A 21,500-nucleotide genomic window follows, 5' to 3' on the forward strand; every position below is an offset into this window, starting at 1 on the left:
GCGATGGGATGCCACCGACCTTTGAATACAGATCTGGGTGGAGGATTTTTTTTTCATAACGGCTCTAAGATAATTATAGAAGCAGGAAAGGAAGGAGTGTCCAGGGGAATAAATGACTTTACGGTATAAACTTTACCCGGCTTATCCTCCTTTATGTCCTCATTGAAACTTCCTTTTCACAGAACTGGGTGTCTCCTCCTAGTTAAAGACAATGATACCACTTTTAAAAAGGAATCGAAAGAGCCTGGGTCATTGGCCTCTGGATAATTAAATTTCCGGCCTTTTTAAAAAAAGATCCCAAGGTCTTTATTGTCCCTGGAATAAACAGCTCTGGGCCATGCATATATAAAAATGCATGCAGAAAGGGAAGAGCACATGATTTGCAAACACATTTTGATTTGCAAAGCTGTGCTATGGCTCTGGTGAGGTTCAAAGAACTGGGCGAAGAGGACTCGAACCCAGAGGAAGAGGACCTCGACAGCGTCAAGGCCTTGGCGGCAAAGCTGAAGCTGCAGACCCGGCGGCCCTCCTATTTGGAGTGGAAGGCCCATGTGCAGAGCAACTCCTGGTCTCAGGACCTGGCCTGAGAAGCAAAACCCAGAGGCCGTCGGGACAGAAAAAGGCCACCCAACCCCACCGGAGAAGGCCGTCTGTGGGTTCCCCAGCATCGGAGAGGCTTTTGAGTGGCTCCGGGCAGAGCTGGTGAGTAGGATCCAGGCATAGCGGAATGGGGTTGGGCTAGATGACCTTTGGGTACCCTGTGGATTCTAGGTCAGTAGGTTGGAAAGGAACTTATTTATAAATTATAAAATTATTATAAATTTATTATTTATATATTATCTTATCTATACAGTATATATAAAAGAGTAATGAAATTTCGGCCTAGGACAAAACAACAAAACTACACATCCCAGAAACACCAAACTTGGCAGCACAACCCCTCGTCCATGCCTCTACGTTCATACAACAAAAAGCTCCAGCTACTCCAGAAAACGGCCAGGCTTTGAGACTGCAAGGCTATTCACTGCTATTCCATCTGGCCAACAAAGGATTCCCATAAGCCACAGCAACGCGTGGCCAGGAAAAGCTAGTATATATATAAAAGGGTAATGAAATTTCGGCCTAGGACAAAACAACAAAACTACACATCCCAGAAACACTAAACTTGGCAGCACAACCTTTCATCCATGCCTCTACGTTCATACAACAAAAAGAAAAGAAAAATGAAGTCCTAATTAGAGGGAGAGGAATAATTGTTTTTATCCAATTGCTGCCAGTTAAAAGGCTAAGCTCCGCCCACTTGGTCTCCTAGCAACCTACTCAGCCCACCCAGCCTCTCAATAATAATAATAATAATAATAATAATAATAATAATAATAATACATTCCTAAGGTTAGCAGATACCCCTAAGGATCATCCAGTTCAACTTCCTTATATCATGCAGGAGGACACAATCCAACCACTCCTGACAGATGGCCATCCAGCCTCAACAAGTTCTCACCAACACCACCAGACAACGCCACAGCAACGCGTGGCTGGGCTAAGCTAGTATATATATAAAAGGGTAATGAAATTTCGGCCTAGGACAAAACAACAAAACTACACATCCCAGAAACACTAAACTTGGCAGCACAACCCCTCATCCATGCCTCTACGTTCATACAACAAAAAGAAAAGAAAAACAAAGTCCTAATTAGAGGGAGAGGAATAATTGCTTTCATCCAATTGCTGCCAGTTAGAAGGCTAAGCTCCACTCACTTGGTCTCCTAGCAACCCACTCACCCCAGGGGACAGGCAGAGTTAGGCCTCACTTAGACCTCTTCCACACTGCCTATAAAATACAGATTATCTGATTTTAATTGGATTATATGGCAGTGTAGACTCAAGCTATATAACACATTTATAATGGACTTAATGTCAGGGGAAAACCTTGACCCTTTACCTTAACTACCACCAATTCCTCAATACTTTATTTCCCATACCACCATACTTCGCCTCAGCAATGCGTGGCCGGGCACAGCTAGTATTTTATAAATTTATAAATTTATTATTTATATATTATATTTTACATGTAATATTACTAATAATATTACAGTATATTGATAGAGTACAATATAGTAATTTATTACCAGTATTGTACTATGCTAATATAATTTTGATTTTGACTTTGCTGTAAGCCGCCCCGAGTCCCCTTCGGGGGAGATGGAGGCGGGATACAAATAAACTTATTATTATTATTATTATTATTATTATTATTATTATTATTAATATAATATTGTATGTAAATTTAATTTGTAAGCCGCTCTGAGTCCCCTTCGGGGTGAGAAGGGCGGGATATAAATGTAGCAAATAAATAAATAAATAAACCTCAAGGGCCATCCAGTCCAACTCACTTCTGCTATTTATTTATTTATTTATTTATTTACAGTATTTATATTCCGTCCTTCTCACCCCGAAGGGGACTCAAGGCGGATCACATTGTACACATATAAGGCAAACATTCAATGCCATATAAACATAGGACAGAGACAGAAACAGATGCAGAGGCAATTTAAACCTTCTCCAGCTTCCTGAGGGTATGCTTGATTCCGGCCACAGGGGGAGCAGCTGCTTCATCATCCACTGCAACGGCAACTTCCTCATTCCAACAGCTGCTGGATTATTTTTATAGTGTCGTAAATTAGCCTCCCCACATATAAGTGGTACAGTAGAGTCTCATCCAACATAAACGGGCCGGCAGAATGTTGGATAAGCGAATATCTTGGATAATAAGGAGGGATTAAGGAAAAGCCTATTAAACATCAAATTAGGTTATGATTTTACAAATGAAGCACCAAAACATCATGTTAGACAACAAATTTGACAGAAAAAGTAGTTCAATACGCAGTAATGCTATGTAGTAATTACTGTATTTATGAATTTAGCACCAAAATATCATGATGTTTTGAAATCATTGACTACAAAAATGGCTTGGATAATCCAGAAGCTTGCATAAGCGAGGCTTGGATAAGTGAGACTCTACTGTATATATCTGTGGAAAGTCTAGGGTGAGAGAGGTCAGTGTTAATGTTGTAGTTAATCACCTAAATTAGCATTGAAAAGCTTTTCTGCTGTCTTCTTCCTGCCTCTGGGGCATCCTTTGTTTAGAGTCGTTAACTGCCCTTGATTGATTCATGTCTGGAAATCCTCTGTTTTCAGAGTGTTGCTTTTTATATACTGTTCTGATTTTTTAGTTTATTAATACTTGTAGCCACATTTCCCCATACCCACACTTTGTTCCCTTCTCCAGTTTTACCTTAGAACCCATTCCCCTCTTTTTTCCCTTTAGATTTAATTTGTAAAATTTTTCAATAAAAATCATTTATAAGTTAATCACCTAAATTAGCATTGAAAAGCTTATCTACAATCTTCTTCCTGCTTTTCAATGCTAATTTAGGTGATTAACTAACAGACACAGAGGCAATTTAAACCTTCTCCAGCTTCCTGAGGATATGCTTGATTCCGGCCACAGGGGGAGTAGCTGCTTCATCGTCCACTGCGATGGCAACTTCCTCATTCCAACGGCGGCTGGATGATTTTTATGTTGTCATAAATTAGCCTCCCCACAATTAAGTGGTACCTAAATTTCCTACTTGATAGATGCAACTATCTTTCGGGTTGCTTAGGTCAACAACGAGCAGGGACTATTTTTTATTTTAATTGTCGGGTGCTCACCATGATATGGGCTGGCCTCGAAATTCATGACCTCTTGGCCGGAGTGATTTATTGCAGCTGGCTGCTAACCAGCCTGCGCCACAGCCTGGCCCGGCCTGGATGTTGTCTTCCTGGCATGGCGGAAAGGGGTTGGACTGGATGACCTTCGGGTGCTGCTTCCAACTCTATGCAATGAACCTGTTGATGAGGAACTGGAAAATATGAATTTTTAGACATAGATTGTATGCACATTAGAAGCACTGAAATGTAGACAAATCAGACTTTCTCTGTGTTAGATTCTGTGTAAATGTACAAGCTGGCAGGACAGGGAGAAGGGGGGCTGTGGCGCAAGCTGGTGAGCAGCCAGCTGCAGCCAGCTGAGACCAATCACTCTGACCAAGAGGTCATGAGTTCGAGGCCAGCTCGGAGCCTGCGTTTATCTTTGTCTTTGTTCTATGGCAAGGCATTGAATGTTTGCCTTATATGTGTGGAATGTGATCCGCCCTGAGTCCCCTTCGGGGTGAGAAGGGCAGAATATAAATACTGTAAATAAATAAATAATAAATATGTACATTCCATTAGAGGGAGAGCAGACCTTTGACAGGTCAAGAGTGGCCTCTTGATGGATCTCTCTTGGTGTCTGTGACTTGCTACAGGCTTTAGGGTGCTTAGATAGAAAAATGCTGATCGTGCATATTTATGCTCATGTATGTAAGCATGTGAAGTGACGTACTAATGACGAGATGTATGTAGAAGCATGTTCTTTGTCTGAAAATGTATAAAAGGCAATGTCAATGCCTTGATCGGAGCTCTGGTTTGCTTTTGGAAGAGATCCCACTTCCAGAGACTCAGCTGAAAATAATAAACTGGACTTTTTGGCCTCTCAAAGGATCGCTCTTGGTGTTATCTCTCATGTCATCTATATCACTGTGAGTGATCATTTTCCATTTCTTCCTCCTCCTCCTCTTCCGCAGCGGGCCATGCAGGCGGTGGACCACTCTCTGGCCCGGCAGCTGATGTCCCTCCGGGCCCAGATCCACCGGCTGAAGGTGGAGCAGGCCTGCCACCAGCACAAGGAGATGCTGGACGACGCCACCTTCGAGCTGGAAGGCTGCGAGGAAGACTCCGACCTGCTCTGCAACATCCCCCCCAAGATGGCCTTCCTCCTCTCCACGCCCCTCAAGCACATCGGCCTCACGCGCATGAACATCAACGCCCGGCGGTTCTCCCTCTGCTGAACAGTCATTTTGCAGAGGCAAATGCAAAAAAAAATGCACATTGGGGGTCTCATTCCTCCTTCCCTCCCTTCCTTGGTCCCTCTCTTCCTTCCTTTCATCTTTCCTCCCTTTCCATGCCTTTGATATTGTATCCATGGCACTATGCCTCCATGGGTGCATCTACACCAAGGGTCCCCAAACTAAGGCCCGGGGGTCATTTACCTTAAAATGGCAGACAAAGGTTTGAGGAAATGAGACAAAGAGAGTTCCGGTGGCTGTAGAAAAAATGACGTTTATTCTCAGTGGCCAGTGAGAATATAGACCCTCCTGTCTCCCGGAAAAAAAGGGTACAAGACAAAGAAACACAGATCCGTATATACTATTTCGGTCTGCCTCCATCTACGTCACATAGGTATTATCCATCACCAATTAGTGTCAAAAAAGTCTTACTTTGCACTTACTAAAAAGCTATCTTTGCATTTTCCTAAAATATAAACTACTTCAAGACCTCTGACCCTCCATTAGCCCTATCTCTGGAATTCTCATCTCAGCTTTTAGGGGTTCTCATTAATTAAGGAGTTCCCCCTTATCTGAGCTGTCAGAGAGCCATTAGCACTCCCCTCATGGGGCCAGGTCTTATCTTGACATCCCAAAAAGCCTTAATTTGTCTTTTGTCCATTAGCTTACAGTAGAGTCTCACTTATCCAACATAAACGGGCCGGCAGAATGTTGGATAAGCGAATATGTTGGATAATAAGGAGGCATTAAGGAAAAGCCTATTAAACATCAAATTAGGTTAAGATTTTACAAATGAAGCACCAAAACATCATGTTATACAACAAATTTGGCAGAAAAAGTAGTTCAATATGCAGTAATGCTATGTAGTAATTACTGTATTTATGAATTTAGCACCAAAATATCACGATATATTGAAAACATTGACTACAAAAACGCGTTGGATAATCCAGAACGTTGGATAAGCGAGTGTTGGATAAATGAGACTCTACTGTATCTATTCTTGTTGACACTTAACATATGTCTCTGACACTTAGGGTGAACTTTGGTCTTTGCTATGGGGAGACATCTATTGCTAGACAGAATGTATTTTAAGGCTACGCACACAATCTGCTGGTGATTACATATTTTCCTATTTCTATTTCTTAACATTATTACATTCAATATATAGTTTCCAATACAAGTATTATTTTCCCAATACACCTTCATCACAGCCATGGTTCAATGCTATGGAATCCTGGGAGTTATAGTTTGCACTTTAACGCCCTGCCAAAGGCCTTAGGGAGCCCCCATTGGCGCAGTGTGTTAAAGCGCTGGGCTGCTGAAATTGCAGGCTGAAAGGTCGCAGGTTTGAATCCGGGGAGTGGCGTGAGTGCCCACTGTTAGCTCCAGCTTCTGCCAACCTAGCAGTTAAAACATGTCAATGTGAGTAGATCAATAGGTATCGCTCCGGCGGGAAGGTAACGGCACTCCATGCAGTCATGCTGGCCACATGATCTTGGAGGTGTCTGCGGACAACGCCGGCTCTTCGGCCTAGAAATGGAGATGAGCACCAACCCCCAGAGTCGGACACGACTGGACTTAACGTCAGGGGAAACCTTTACCTTTACTTTTACTAAAGGCCTTATAAAACTGTAATTCCCAAGTTTCCAGAGCGCTGAGCTACTGGTGACAAACTGCAACCATTCCACAGTGTAGATGCTCAATGTGATGGGAATTTGGGATTTACAGTTTTTCATAATCTTTAGCTCCCTGGATGATGCCACCCCAAGCTGCAAATCCCAGTTCTGCATAGCATTGAGCCATGGTGGTCAAAGTGGTATAAAACCGCATTAACTTTACAATGTAGATGTACGCACAGAGGCACAAAAACTACCTAACGGATTGGGTTTGAAGTTGGCAGGAAACCCTTAGAGTCGTCTTGGAACTTTTTGTGGTCAAGGCAGTGCTGAGAATCAGGTTTCTCGAACTGTTTTGCTGCACAAAGACCTCAGAAGGCAGGAAACCGGCAGAGAAGGTGGCAAGAACGAGAGAAAGAGAGAAAAAGAGAGAAAGAAAGGCGTCCGCACTCCCAACAAAACAGGATTAATTCGATAGTGGGATGAGGAAGATATCTCCTTCCTTCTTCAGTGTTAAGGCCCAAGGAGAACTGGGCTCCCATCTGCCTCGCTGAGAGGTAAGTGACGGAGGGGGAAATCTGGGGCAGAGTGCATCTACACTGTAGGATTAATCCAGTTTGGTACCACTTTCATGGCTTATAGCCCAGATGCAGATGAACCTCACTGAACTGGGTTATGCAAGGTTAGATCTACACTGACATATAAACCAGAGCAGATATTCCACATTATCCGCTTCAAACTGGATTATGTGAGTCTACACTGCCACAGAATCCAGTTCAAAGCAGATAATCTGGATTTTATATGGCAGCGTAGATCCATCCCTTGTCTACACTGCCATATAATCCACTTCAAAGAAGATAATCTGGATTTTATATGGCAGCGTAGATCCATCCCTTGTCTACACTGCCATATAATCCACTTCAAAGAAGATAATCTGGATTTTATATGGCAGCGTAGATCCATCCCTTGTCTACACTGCCATAGAATCCAGTTCAAAGAAGATAATCTGGATTTTATATGGCAGCGTAGATCCATCCCTTGTCTACACTGCCATATAATCCACTTCAAAGAAGATAATCTGGATTTTATATGGCAGCGTAGATCCATCCCTTGTCTACACTGCTATATAATCCACTTCAAAGAAGATAATCTGGATTTTATACGGCAGCGTAGATCCATCCCTTGTCTACACTGCCATATAATCCACTTCAAAGAAGATAATCTGGATTTTATACGGCAGCGTAGATCCATCCCTTGTCTACACTGCCATATAATCCACTTCAATCTGCATTCTGAGTAATCCAGTTCAGTGCAGCTAATCAGCATTCTGAATAATCCAGCTCAATGCAGTGCATCTGCATTATGAAACTGGATTAAATGGCAGTGTAGATCCAATCTGTATAGTCTATGCAGTCCTGGGAGTTATGGTTTTGCAAGGCCTTGAGTCTTCTCTACCAAAGAGTGCCAAACTACAACTCTTAGAATCCCATATCATTGGGTCTTGGCAGTTAAAGTGGTGTCAAACTGCATTAATTCTCCAGTGTAGATTCACCTTAGTTGCCCCTTTGTTCCCAACTCTGTTTCGACTGTCCATCTAAATGCAACACTTCTGATATTTCAATATTTTTGGCGCTATCTTTGCTTGCAATGGACAGCTTGAGTCCCTTTTCTCTAAAATGCTTGAAACTAGAAAATTGGGATTTTGTTTTGGGTTTTGGAAGACCATTATTTGCAGATATACATACTAAACTGAGACTTCTTGGAGGTAGGGCCCAAATCTAAACAGGAAATTAATATATGTTATGTATATATTATACTCATAGCCTGTATTTCATTTTATATGCAATGTTTTTAGTCATTTTGTGCAATAAAACAAAAGTGTCGCTATTTCAAACGAGTTGAAAGATGCTGGATTTTGTTTTCGTTTTCCATTTGTAATTTGCCGTGAAATTCTAATAAAATGAATGTTAAAACAATGGCGTTTGGAATATTTTAGATTTTGGAATTCCAAATAAGCATGATTATGATAATAACAACAACAACAACAACAATTTTTCCAGATCAGATATGCTCAGCCAATATTAATATTAACATTAATAATAATGAGTTGCTGTGGGTTTTCCGGGCTGTATGGCCATGTTCCAGAAGCATTCTCTCCTGATGTTTCACCCACATCTATGGCAGGCATCCTCAGAGGTTGGAAACTAGGCAAGTGGGGTTTATATACAGTAGAGTCTCACTTATCCAAGCTAAACGGGCCGGTAGAAGCTTGGATAAGCGAATATCTTGGATAATAAGGAAGGATTAAGGAAACGCCTATTAAACATCAAAATAGGTTATGATTTTATAAATTAAGCACCAAAACATCATGTTATACAACAAATTTGACAGAAAAAGTAATTTAATACGCAGTAATGTTATGTTGTAATTACTGTATTTACGAATTTAGCACCAAAATATCATGATGTATTGAAAACATTGACTACAAAAATGGCTTGGATAATCCAGAAGCTTGGATAAGCGAGGCTTGGATAAGTGAGACTCTACTGTAAGCATGATTATGATAATAATAATAACAACAACAACATTTTTTTCAGAACAGATATGCTCAGCCAATATTAATATTAACATTAATAATAATGGGTTGCTGTGGGTTTTCCGGGCTGTATGGCCATGTTCCAGAAGCATTCTCTCCTGATGTTTCACCCACATCTATGGCAGGCATCCTCAGAGGCTGAAACTAGGCAAGTGGGGGAAATATATATATATCTGTGAATATATAAATATATAAATATAAGAAATATAAATATATCTGTGGGGGAAAGGACTCTTGTCTGTTCGAGGCAAGTGTAAATGTTGCCATTGGCCACCGTGATTCGCACTGAATAGCCTTGCAGCTTCAAAGCCTGGCTGCTTCAGTATTTAAAAACCTCTACCAATCAGGACAGTAAATAAAGAACAACACTCAGAAAACAGCGGAATTCCAGACAGGAAACAATCAGGGCCAACGGACACCTCTCAATAGAGTATTCCCCCAGGCAGGAAGCAGGAAGCCTTTGAAGCTGCAAGGCCATTCAATGCTGATCAAGGTGGCCAATGGCAACATTCACACTTGCCTATTTATTTGCATTATTATTTTATATTTACAGTTAGCTGCCTTGAGTTTTTCTCTCAGGAGAAAAGCAGGATAGAAATAAAGTCGATTAATAAAAAGAATAAAATGAATTTGAAATCCATTAATGTATATTTTTAGAGCGTCAAGGTTTATGAGTTTGTGGCAGAGATTGTGGGTTTCCTCTTGGTCACTGCATTGACATCCCTTTAGCCCTCAGATGTGGAGGATAAAATGTGATTGATTTCACCGCTCCTGCAATGCAATGCGAGTTTGCAAATTGTTTCTAAGGCCCCTTCTACACTGCCATATATCAATGCAGATAATCCACATTATCTGCTTTGAACTGGATTATATGAGGCCTCTTCTACACCGGTATATACAACTCAGGTCCCTTCCACACAGCTCAATAAAATCCCACATTATCTGCTTTGAACTGGGATATATAGTGTGGACTCAGATACCCCAGTTCAAAGCAGATATTGTGAGATTTTCTAACTTGATATTCTGGGTTATACGGCTGTGTGGAAGGGCCCTGAGTTTACACTGCCATATAATCCAGTTCAAAGCAGATGATTCAGATTGTAAATGGCAGTGTAGGTAAAGGTAAAGGTGTTCCTTTGACATTAAGTCTAGTTGAGTCCGACTCTGGGGGTTGGTGTTCATCTCCATTTCTAAGCCGAAGAGCCGGCGTTGTCCGTAGACACCTCCAAGGTCATGTGGCCGGCATGACTGCATGGATTGCCATTACTGTCCCGCTGGAGCGGTACCTATTGATCTACTCATATTTACATGGTTTCGAACTGCTACGTTGACAGAAGCTGGGGCTGACAGTGGGAGCTCACCTCCGCTTCCCGGATTCGATCCACCGACCTTTCAGTCAGCAAGTTCAGCCGCTCTGCGGTTTAACCTACTAGTAGGTAAAGGTAAAGGTTTCCCCTGATGTTAAGTCCAGTCGTGTCCAACTCTGGGGTTTGGTGCTCATCTCCATTTCTAAGCCTAAGAGCCGGCGTTGTGCATAGACACCTCCAAGGTCACGTGGCCATTGGCATGACTGCATGAAACGCGGTTACCTTCCTGCCAGAGCGGTACCTATTGATCTACTCACATTTGCATGTTTTCGAACTGCTAGGTTGGCAGAAGCTGGAGCTAACAGCGGGTGCTCGCTACTAGTAACATTGAGCAATTTCAATGCACCCTATTGCATGGCTCGTGTTGGTCTCGTCTCCTTGGCTCTGCCCAGGTCTTTCGGGAATCTCTAGCAAGCACGCTCCCTTTTGATTTTTAAATATCTCTTCTCTCTTTTTTGCAGAAGGCGAAAGCCTGCTCGGGGAGCTGGACCTCAGTGTCCCTTGCGTCTCCGTCGTGCACCAGAAGCATGGGATGCTGCTGTAGTTTGGATTGGGATGAGGGCTGGGAGGAAGGAGACCTGGAGATCTGCCAGACCTGCCACTACCCCATCGAGCCGGGCACCAAGCCCCAGGTAAGAGCCCTTGCATCCGCACTGGAGAGTTAATGCAGTTTGATACCACCTGGACTGCGATGGCTCCAGGCTTGGCAGACCCAGCCAGGTTGGTATGGCAAATAGCACTCTGTAATATGTTTTTATTCCTGAGTTATAAAAGTCATTTCCTAATTGGTTCTATCATGAAAACATGGGAAAGGTTTGCAAGGCTGAAGGCCTTGTAAATCCAATAATAATAATAATAATAATAATAATAATAATAATAATAATAATAATAATAATAATAATAATAATAACAATCGATACATCACACAGTCCTAGACACTTGGGAAGTGTCCAACGTGTGATCCAATACAACAGCCAGCAGAGTGTCTGCTGTGGACTCATCTTGTTGTGTTTCAAATAATAATAATCATACTGGTAATAATAATAATAATAATAATAATAATAATAATAATTACATCACAGCATAGTGATCTTGTTTGCTGTGTACTAATCTTGTTGTGTATCAAATAATAATACTATGATGGAATCCTTTAGTAGTTTGGAGAGGCAGAAGAGAAGGCTGAAGACCTTGTAAACCTGATGATGATGATGATGATGATAATAATAACAATAATAATAACAATAACAGACTGCCCGCATCATCCGAAAATACATCACACAATCCTAGACACTTGAGAAGTGTTCGACTTGTGATTTTGTGATATGAAATCCAGCATGTCTATCTTGTTTGCTGTGTCATACTATGTTGTTGTGTCAATAATAATAATAATAATAATAATAATAAATGAAATCCAGCATATCTATCTTGTTTGCTGTGTCATACTATGTTGTTGTGTCAATAATAATAATAATAATAATAATAATAAATGAAATCCAGCATATCTATCTTGTTTGCTGTGTCATACTATGTTGTTGTGTCAATAATAATAATAATAATAATAATAATAATAATAATAATAACACAATGTAATCCTCAGAATTGTAGTTTGGGGAGGAACAAGAGGAGGCTCAAGACTTTGTAACTCCAACAACAACAACAACAACAACAATTGCTACCCACTTATGCTCATAGCTCAAAGCAGAGTACAATGCAGTTAAAATACCTAGATAAAACACAAGAACATTAAAACACAATTTATTAAAAAACACAGAGCAAAAGGATTAAAAGACATAAAAATTATCATGGCAATTATAACAACAACAATAGCAACAACAACAACAACTTGGGAAGTGTCCGACGTGTGATCCAATACAACAGTCAGCAGAGTGTCTGCTGTGGACTCATCTTGTTGTGTTTCAAATAATAATAATCATACCGGTAATAATAATAATAATAATAATAATAATAATAATAATAATAATAATAATTACATCGCACAGTCCTAAACACTTGGGAAGTGTTAGACTTGTGATTTTATGATACGAAATCCAGCATATAGATGTTGTTTGCTGTGTCATACTCTGTCTTTGTGTAAATAATAATAATAATAATAATTTAATTTTTATATCCCGCCTCCATCTCCCCAGAGGGACTTGGGGCGGCTTGCATGGAGAACACTCCCAATCCAACAACAAATTAAAACCAACCACAGATTAAAGCGTAACTCATTAAAATCAATAACATTACAAACGACAATAACATAACATGAAACAGCATCATCAGCCACTAATAAAATGCAAATTTAAAATCCACAGTTTAAAATGGCCTTGGTAAGCACACTCAGGTAGAGTTTGCCATGCAAAGTAAACATCAGAAAGAATGATGGAAATCTATATATATAAAAGGGTAATGAAATTTTGGCCTAGGACAAAAAAATAAAACTACACGTCTCAGAAACACTAAACTTGGCAGCACAACCCCTCATCCATGCCTCTATGTTCATACAACAAAAAGAAAAAAAAATAAAGTCCTAATTAGAGGGAGAGGAATAATTGTTTTTATCCAATTGCTGCCAGTTAAACGGCTAAGCTCCGCCCACTTGGTCTCCTAGCAACCCACTCAGCCCAGGGGACAGGCAGAGTTAGGCCTCACTTAGGCCTCTTCCACACTGCCTATAGGGGAAACAGGGTAGTACTGTATATACTCGAGTATAAGCCTAGTGTAGTATAATTGCAGCCACTTTTCAAGGCATGAAAGAATCTTTGGTGTTTGTTTATTTGTTTGTTTGTTTACAGAGGCCGGCTTTGAACGGCTCCGAGTTTTACAACCCTCTTTTGTCTCCCGATGGAATGACGCCTCCTCCCAGTTCACCTCTTCAAGGTATTTGTATTTATCACCGTCCTTCCTCCTCTTCCATCTTCGGGCAGCAGAAATGGAAGTGAAATAAAACACATATTTTCAAGGCGACGCTCTCACACAGAGATTCCTCCATCTCGCTTTCAAGAGAAGAGAAGGAAAGAACTAGGATCTGATACTTTTGGTCTCTTAAGGCAATGCCAAGCAAAAAGGACCTTAAGAGAAGCTGATGCTCACATTAATGTGTTCCTTATAATGGCAGGGCTGTATCTGTATCTCCAATGCTGTCCTGCATATTAAAAGGTGTATCTACATAGAAGAATGGATGCAGTTTGGCACCACTTTGAACTACCATGACTCAATGCTATGGGATCCTGGGAGTTGTAGTGCCTTTTTGCAAAACTACAACTCTCGTGATTCCAAAGCATTGAGTTACAGCAGTTAAAGTGGTTCCAGGCATGGGCTAACTTCAGCCCTCCAAACTTTGGCCCTTCCTACAGGCTGTTAGGAATCGTGGGAGTTGTAGTCCAAAAGTAGCCGAAGTTTGCCCATGCCTGGTGTACATGCATCCAAAATGCATGTATGGCCCCTTCTACACTGCCACACAATCCAGATTACCAAAGCGGATAATCCACATTATCTGCTTTGAACTGGATTATATGAGTCTACACTGCCGTATAATCTAGTTCAGAACAGATATTCTGGATTTTATACGGCAGTGTAGAAGGGGCCTGAGGCTAGATCTACACTGCCATCTAACCCAGATTATCAAATCAGATCATCCAGATTATCTGATTTGAACTGGATCATATGAGTCTACACTGCCATATAATCCAGTTCAAAGCAGATAATCTGTATTTTTATGGCAGTGTACATGAAGCCCATGGCTGGATCTACACTGCCATATAATCCGGATTATCTGCTTTGAACTGGATTATATGAGGCCCCATTTACACTATCATATACTGTATATACTCGAGTATAAGCCTAGTTTTCCAGCCCTTTTTTTAGGACTGAAAAAAAACTCTTCTCGGGTGGGGGTCCTGGTGGGCTTATATTCAGGTCGACTTATACTCAAGTATATATGGTATATTTGTTATTTTTCTCTATTATTGGCATTGTTACATTTATTATTTTACTCTATTAATTATTATTATTACATTTATTATTTTACTCTATTATTGTTGTTACTTTTACATTTATTTTTGCTCTATTTTTATTATTATTAATACATTTATTATTTTATTCTATTTATTATTACATTTATTATTTTATTATTTTACTCCATTTATTATTATTATTACATTTATTATTTTACTCTATTATTGTTGTTACTTTTACATTTATTTTTGCTCTATTTTTATTATTATTAATACATTTATTATTTTACTCTATTTATTATTACATTTATTATTTTACTCCATTTATTATTACTATTACATTTATTATTTCACTCTATTATTATTAAAAGGATACATAAGCACATTTACATTGAAGAAGATGAAAATAATGATTTAATCAGAGTCGAAGAGTCATATCTTAAATTACAGTTTGATGTAAAGATTCAAAAACATTTAAACTACTGATGTCTCAATTAATGTAATTTTATTGGTATCTCGGCTAATACCGGAGTCAATGTTTTCCCAGTTTTTTTGTGGTAAAATCAGGTGCCTCGGCTTATATTCGGGTCGGCTTATACTCGAGTATATACGGTAATCCAATTTCTGATCCTGCACAACCATGAAGCCCAATGGGGTGAGTCACACTCTCTCAGCCCCAGAGGAAGACAAGGGCAAAGCTCTTCTAATTAAACTTTCCCAAGATATTTTCTTCTTGCTTTCATGTTGTTATAAATTGGAAATAGCCTATAGGTACCGAAGCCTCTTTCATCTTTGGGGCAAATGCTAATTTTCTTTTATTTTCTTATCAAGATAAACTGGTGGTTGCCTTGTATGATTATGACTCGACCCACGAAGGTGACCTCGTGCTCCGAACGGGAGAACAGCTGCGGGTCCTGGAAGAGTAAGTCCCTTGATGGGTCAACCAAAGGCACGTCTACATTGTAGAGTTAATGCAGTTTGGCAGCACTTTAACTGCAATGGCTTAGGGTTTTCTGGGAGTTGTAGTTTAATAATAATAATCTATATATATAAAAGAGTGATGGCATCAGGGCAGCGGACAAAACAACAAAACTACAGGCCCCCCAACCTCGAAATTTGACAACACAACCCATCATTCACGGCTCTAGGTTGATACAACAAAAAGAAGAGAAAAATTAAGTCCTAATTAGAGGGAGAGGAATAATTGTTTTTATTCAATTGCTGCCAGTTACAAGGCTAAGTTCCGCCCACTTGGTCTCCTAGCAACCTACTCAGCCCAGGGGACAGGCACAGTTAGGCCTCACTTAGGCCTCTTCCACAGATTATCTAATACTAAACATAAAGACAACCATACAACAGACATTCAATACCACCACTACCTCAACAAGTTCTCACCAACACCACCAGACTACGCCACAGCAACGCGTGGCTGGGCACAGCTAGTAATAATAATAATATTAATAATAATAATAATAATAATAATAATAATAATAATAATAATAATTATTATTATTATTATTATTATTATTATTATTATACCCCGCCTCCATCTCCCCCAAAGGGGACTCAGGGCGGCTTACATGGGGCAAGCCCGGATAAAAACAATAACAATATACAATACATCAATAGACAAAAACATACACAATTATAAAATTTAAACATTAACCTATAGAAATAAAAAACAGACTTAATAAAACATGGAATTAAAAACAGCGAAGTTGGAATAAGAGGCTAGGTAAAGTGCACATTATATAAAGTTGTAAACTCGAGGTAACTGATAAAGTGCTGCAGATTTGTGGGAGAGCAATTTGGGATGGGAGAAACCTTGAGTCAATGTCAAATTAACTAGGAAAAGTCCAACCGGTGCAGAAATGGTCATGGAACATGATTGTTATTGGGATGGGCAATCTTTATCCAAAGTTTCACAAGGTCTTTGGCTTTCTGTGGTTTTCCAACCCTTGGGAGTCCTATAAGGGACAAGCTTCCCAATCTTTAAATAGCAGACACCTTAAAATAAGGGAGACTTGGGGGTCCGATTACTGACCAAGCAGTGTCCCTCTTTCTTTGGACAATTTGGGATGGGGATTAAAGGGGTTTCCTTCTCCGTGCGTAGGTCTGGGGAGTGGTGGAAGGCCCAATCGCTGACCACGGGGAGAGTGGGCTACATCCCGTCCAACTTCGTGGCCAAGCTCAACAGTCTGGAGCAAGAGCCGTGAGTAGAAAATCTTCCTCGGTTACGTCACAGGCCCTTTCTATACTGCCATATAATCCAGATTATCAAAACGTATATTTTACTTGGCAGTGTAGAGGGGGCCAAACAGGTTTGGGTTTATCTGGGTTGGCAGGAAATCATCTATTTCTGAATACACATGAACAATGGGCTTGTTACTTGCTTTGCCTTGGAAAAAGGCCCCGGGGGGTTTGCCAACCCTTTCCGTCCAGGAAATCGCTCAGTAGGAAGGTGAATGTCTCTGGTCTTATCTGGTTATATTTCGATAAAGAAGTTTATACATTATATACATACAGTAGAGTCTCACTAATCCAAGCCTCTGGATAATCCAAGCCATTTTGGTAGTCAATGTTTTCAATATATTGTGCTATTTTGGTGCTAAATTTGTAAATACAGTAATTACAACATAACATTATTGCGTATTGAACTACTTTTTCTGTCAAATTTGTTGCATAACATGATGTTTTGGTGCCTAATTTGTAAAATCATAACCTAATTTGATGTTTAATAGTCTTTTCCTTAATCCCTCCTTATCATCCAAGATATTCGCTTATCCAAGTTTCTGACGGCCCGTTTAGCTTGGATAAGTGAGACTCTACTGTATATGAAATAGATACAGTGTACAAAAAGATAAAAGTTATATAGTAAGTCATGAAGAATGGATACAATCTATTAACAGGTTAGATATGATAGCTGTTGCTTGTTTTGTTTTGATCTTCTGTTGCTTTGAGCAAAAAAACATATATGATAGATGCAACTATCTTTCAGGTTGCATAGGTCAGTGACAAGCAAGGGCTATATTTTATTTTTAATTGTCGGGTGCTCACCCCGACAAGGGCTGGCCTCGAACTCAAACTCATGACCTCTTGGTCAGAGTGATTTATTGCAGCTGGCTGCTACCAGCCTGTGCCACAGCCCGGCCCCATTATATCAAAGTGTCAAACCACCTCTGGCTTTCTTTGTCTCTTAAGTGCAAGCACACTGATGTTTCTCATAAGCATGCATCTTTGTAAACATGCTCTTTCTAGAATGTTACCCTAAATGTGCAGATCTAATCTGAAGTTGTAAGCTAAGCAGGGTCAACCTTGGTTGGTCTTTGGAGGGGAGACATTCTATAAGGTTCCATTTCAATTCATGTCCCAACTATAATGGGAATGTGCCTTTGCAAACCTTGCATGCTTTCGGTGGGTGGAATTAGGCTTCTGGCCTTGTTGGGTTTGAATACAAACAGTTTTGTCGCAAGAGCCGAACCTGACGATTGCTGTGCGTTGGTTGCTTTTCGCAGCTGGTTTTTCAAAGCGCTGAGCAGGAAGGATGCCGAGCGACAGCTCCTGACCGCGGGCAACACACACGGGGCCTTCCTCATCCGGGAAAGCGAATCCACCAAAGGTAACAACAGAGAATTGCTAACAGGCCCAGCACTACATCTAGGGGTGCATCTACATGGTAGAATTAATGCAGTTTAGTCCCACTGTAATTGCCATGGCTCCATGCTATGGATCTGTAAGAGCAGTACTTTGGTGAGACCCTAACAGTTGTGGCCAGAGAAGTCTCAATTATCATAATCATCAAAAACATCATCAGTAGTAGTATATTGTTGTTGTTGTTGTTGTTAGGATTTATTTTTAATAGATTTTTATTGGAGTTTTAGGTATAGAATACAATGACAGAGTGGGGACATATGATTTAATAGAAAAGAAAGATAGAAAGAATAGAAAAAATAAAAATAAAAATATTTTGACTTCCGTTCTTCTTTTCCTTGGGTAAATATTAAGTCTCTTAATTATAATCCATCTATATTGGACCTCTTAACACCTTGGATGATTGTTTAATATTTTAATTAAGTCTATTTTAAATCATTACTTGTTAATTTGTTTTTTAAATGCATTCTTTGATGTCTTAACTATTTATTTTATGATATTATATGATTGTGTGATATGTGAGGCGGCATACAATAATAATAATAATAATAGTAATAATAATAATAATAATTGTGCAAGGAAACCAATGAAACCATTTGTGATATGAAATCCAGCATATCTTTCTTGTTTGCTGTGTCATAATAAAATAAAATAATAATAATACTTACTATTATTATCTTTCCCTTTTAGTAAGTCTGGTAATTTTAGTTCAAAATCCTAAACTTGGTAGGACTCTTTAATATACTTTGTGTCCAGAGTATAAATTACAGTAGAGTCTCACTTATCCAACATAAACGGGCCGACAGAATGTTGGATAAGCAAATATGTTGGATAATATGGAGGTATTAAGGAAAAGCCTATTAAACATCAAATTAGGTTATGATTTTACAAATTAAGCACCAAAACATCATGTTATAAAACAAATCTGACAGAAAAGGTAGTTCAATATGCAGTAATGTTATGTTGTAATTACTGTATTTATGAATTTAGCCCCAAAATATATTGAAAACATTGACTGCAAAAATGGCTTGGATAATCCAGAAACTTGGATAAGCGAGGCTTGGATAAGTGAGACTCTACTGTATTATTAAAAGGATACATAAACACATTTACATTGAAGAAGATGAGAATAATGATTTAATTAGAGTTGGACTGTCTTATCTTAAATTTGAGCTTTATGTAAATATTCAAAAAAATTGTGTCCAGTCAGTCATTTTTAGACCTTTAACATTATCCTTCTTTAGCAAAAATGTTAACTTGTTGTTAAGATTTATACCCAACTTTGTCTCTGCCAAAGAAGTACAGTAGAGTCTCACTTATCCAACATAAACGGGCCGGCAGAATGTTGGATAAGCAAATATGTTGGATAATAAGGAGGGATTAAGGAAAAGTCTATTAAACATCAAATTAGGTTATGATTTTACAAATTAAGAACGAAAACATCATGTTACACAACAAAATTGACAGAAAAAATAGTTAGATACGCAGTAATGCTATGTAGTAATTACTGTATTTACGAATTTAGCACCAAAATATCACGATGTATTGAAAACATTGACTACAAAAATGCATTGGATAATCCAGAACGTTGGATAAGCGAGTGTTGGATAATTGAGACTCTACTGTAGTAGTATTGCACTATGTAACACGATATTTGTTCCTGGGTTATAAATGTCATTTCCTAATTGGTTTTCTCATAACCAACATGGAAAAAGTTTATTCAACTACAAAAACTTTGTTATTGCAGCACATTTTGCTCTAGTTTTTCAATGAATTTCTCATCCAATTCAACTTAGTTTGTGGCAGCCACAAAAACAAAGTTTCTGGAGTATAGCAACTACTTTCAAAGTAAGGACCGCACAATTAAACAGGAAATAACACATTCTAACCAGGAACAGATTTTTTTTTCCCCAAATTGCAGTTAAAGTGATAGCGCATTGATGTTCTCTTTTGTGTGTGTTTCAGGCTCCTTCAGCCTCTCCGTCCGGGACTTTGACCAGGACCAAGGGGAAGTGGTGAAGCACTACAAGATCCGCAACATGGACAACGGCGGCTTCTACATCTCCCCGCGCATCACCTTCGACAGCCTCCACAACCTGGTGGAGCATTATATGCGTAAGGCTGGCAGAGGAGGCCATGCGCTGTCTATGTGTCGGGATGTGGGTCATTGGATAGTGCCCGGTTTTTTCCTCCCTTGTCCTTGGATTCAGTCTTGTGGGAGGGATATCCTGCAACATATTTTACTCTAGATTTGCAATGAATAGCTCATCGAGTTTTAACCCATTCAACCTAGTTTGTGGCAGCCACAAAAACAAAGTTTCTGGAGTAGAACAACTACTTTCAAAGTAAGGACCGCACAATTAAACAGGGAACAACACTTTCAAACCAGGAACAGATTTGTTTTCAAATTTTGTTATATAGTGTAATAATAATAATAATAATAATAATAATAATAATAATAATAATAATAATATCAGAAACTCCTCCAAGCAGAGCAGAAAAAATCAGTACAAGAAAACCGCACTACAAACTAGAGCTGACAGCTGGCACAACAAAACATTGCATGGAAAGTTCCTTGACAATATTGAAGGAAAAGCTCATAAGGAGAAGACTTGGCTATGGCTCACGAATGGGACCCTGAAGAAGGAGACAGAAGGCCTGATCCTTGCAGCCCAGGAGCAAGACATCAGGACAAAGGCAATTCAGGCCAAGATCGAAAAATCAGCTGATGACCCAAAATGCACACTGTGCAAGGAAGCTGACGAAACCATTGATCATATCCTCAGCTGCTGTAAGAAAATCGCACAGACAGACTACAAACAGAGGCACAACTATGTGGCCCAAATGATCCATTGGAACTTATGCCTCAAGTGCCACCTACCAGCAGTAAAGAAGTGGTGGGATCACAAACCTGCAAAAGTATTGGAAAATGAGCACGCAAAGATACTGTGGGACTTCCGAATCCAGACTGACAAAGTTCTGGAACACAACACACCAGACATCACAGTTGTGGAAAGGAAAAAGGTTTGGATCATTGATATTGCCATCCCAGGTGACAGTCGCATTGACGAAAAACAACAGGAAAAACTCAGCCGCTATCAGGACCTCAAGATTGAACTTCAAAGACTCTGGCAGAAATCAGTGCAGGTGGTCCCGGTGGTGATCGGCACATTGGGTGCCGTGCCAAAAGATCTCAGCTGGCATTTGGAAACAATAAACATTGACAAAATTACGATCTGTCAACGGCAAAAGGCCACCCCCCCTGGGATCTGCACGCATCATCACAGAGTCCTAAACACTTGGGAAGTGTTCGACTTGTGATTTTGTGATACGAAATCCAGCATATCTATCTTGTTTGCTGTGTCATACTATGTTGTTGTGTCAAT

General features: G+C 39.7%; 2 protein-coding genes across 2 annotated transcripts in view; both read left to right on the plus strand.

Annotated features, from left to right (window-relative positions):
- fam167b (family with sequence similarity 167 member B) lies at positions 1-8,520 on the plus strand. Its single transcript, XM_003228720.4, is given in 3 exon segments — positions 1-646; positions 648-702; positions 4,668-8,520. Coding segments are annotated over 3 exon segments (552 nt in total). The 5' UTR covers positions 1-413; the 3' UTR covers positions 4,932-8,520.
- The window catches only part of lck (LCK proto-oncogene, Src family tyrosine kinase), a 27,741-nt gene continuing 13,201 nt past the window's right edge, over positions 6,961-21,500 (plus strand). Inside the window, exons 1-7 of the mRNA XM_062962854.1 lie at positions 6,961-7,101; positions 10,969-11,139; positions 13,303-13,387; positions 15,295-15,385; positions 16,577-16,675; positions 17,979-18,082; positions 20,080-20,229. Of these exons, the coding sequence (XP_062818924.1) occupies positions 11,035-11,139; positions 13,303-13,387; positions 15,295-15,385; positions 16,577-16,675; positions 17,979-18,082; positions 20,080-20,229 (634 nt within the window). The 5' untranslated portion in view covers positions 6,961-7,101; positions 10,969-11,034. The remainder of the gene's footprint in view (positions 7,102-10,968; positions 11,140-13,302; positions 13,388-15,294; positions 15,386-16,576; positions 16,676-17,978; positions 18,083-20,079; positions 20,230-21,500) is intronic.

The sequence above is a fragment of the Anolis carolinensis genome, unplaced genomic scaffold (assembly GCF_035594765.1).
Source record: "Anolis carolinensis isolate JA03-04 unplaced genomic scaffold, rAnoCar3.1.pri scaffold_10, whole genome shotgun sequence".
Lineage (NCBI taxonomy): Eukaryota > Metazoa > Chordata > Lepidosauria > Squamata > Dactyloidae > Anolis > Anolis carolinensis.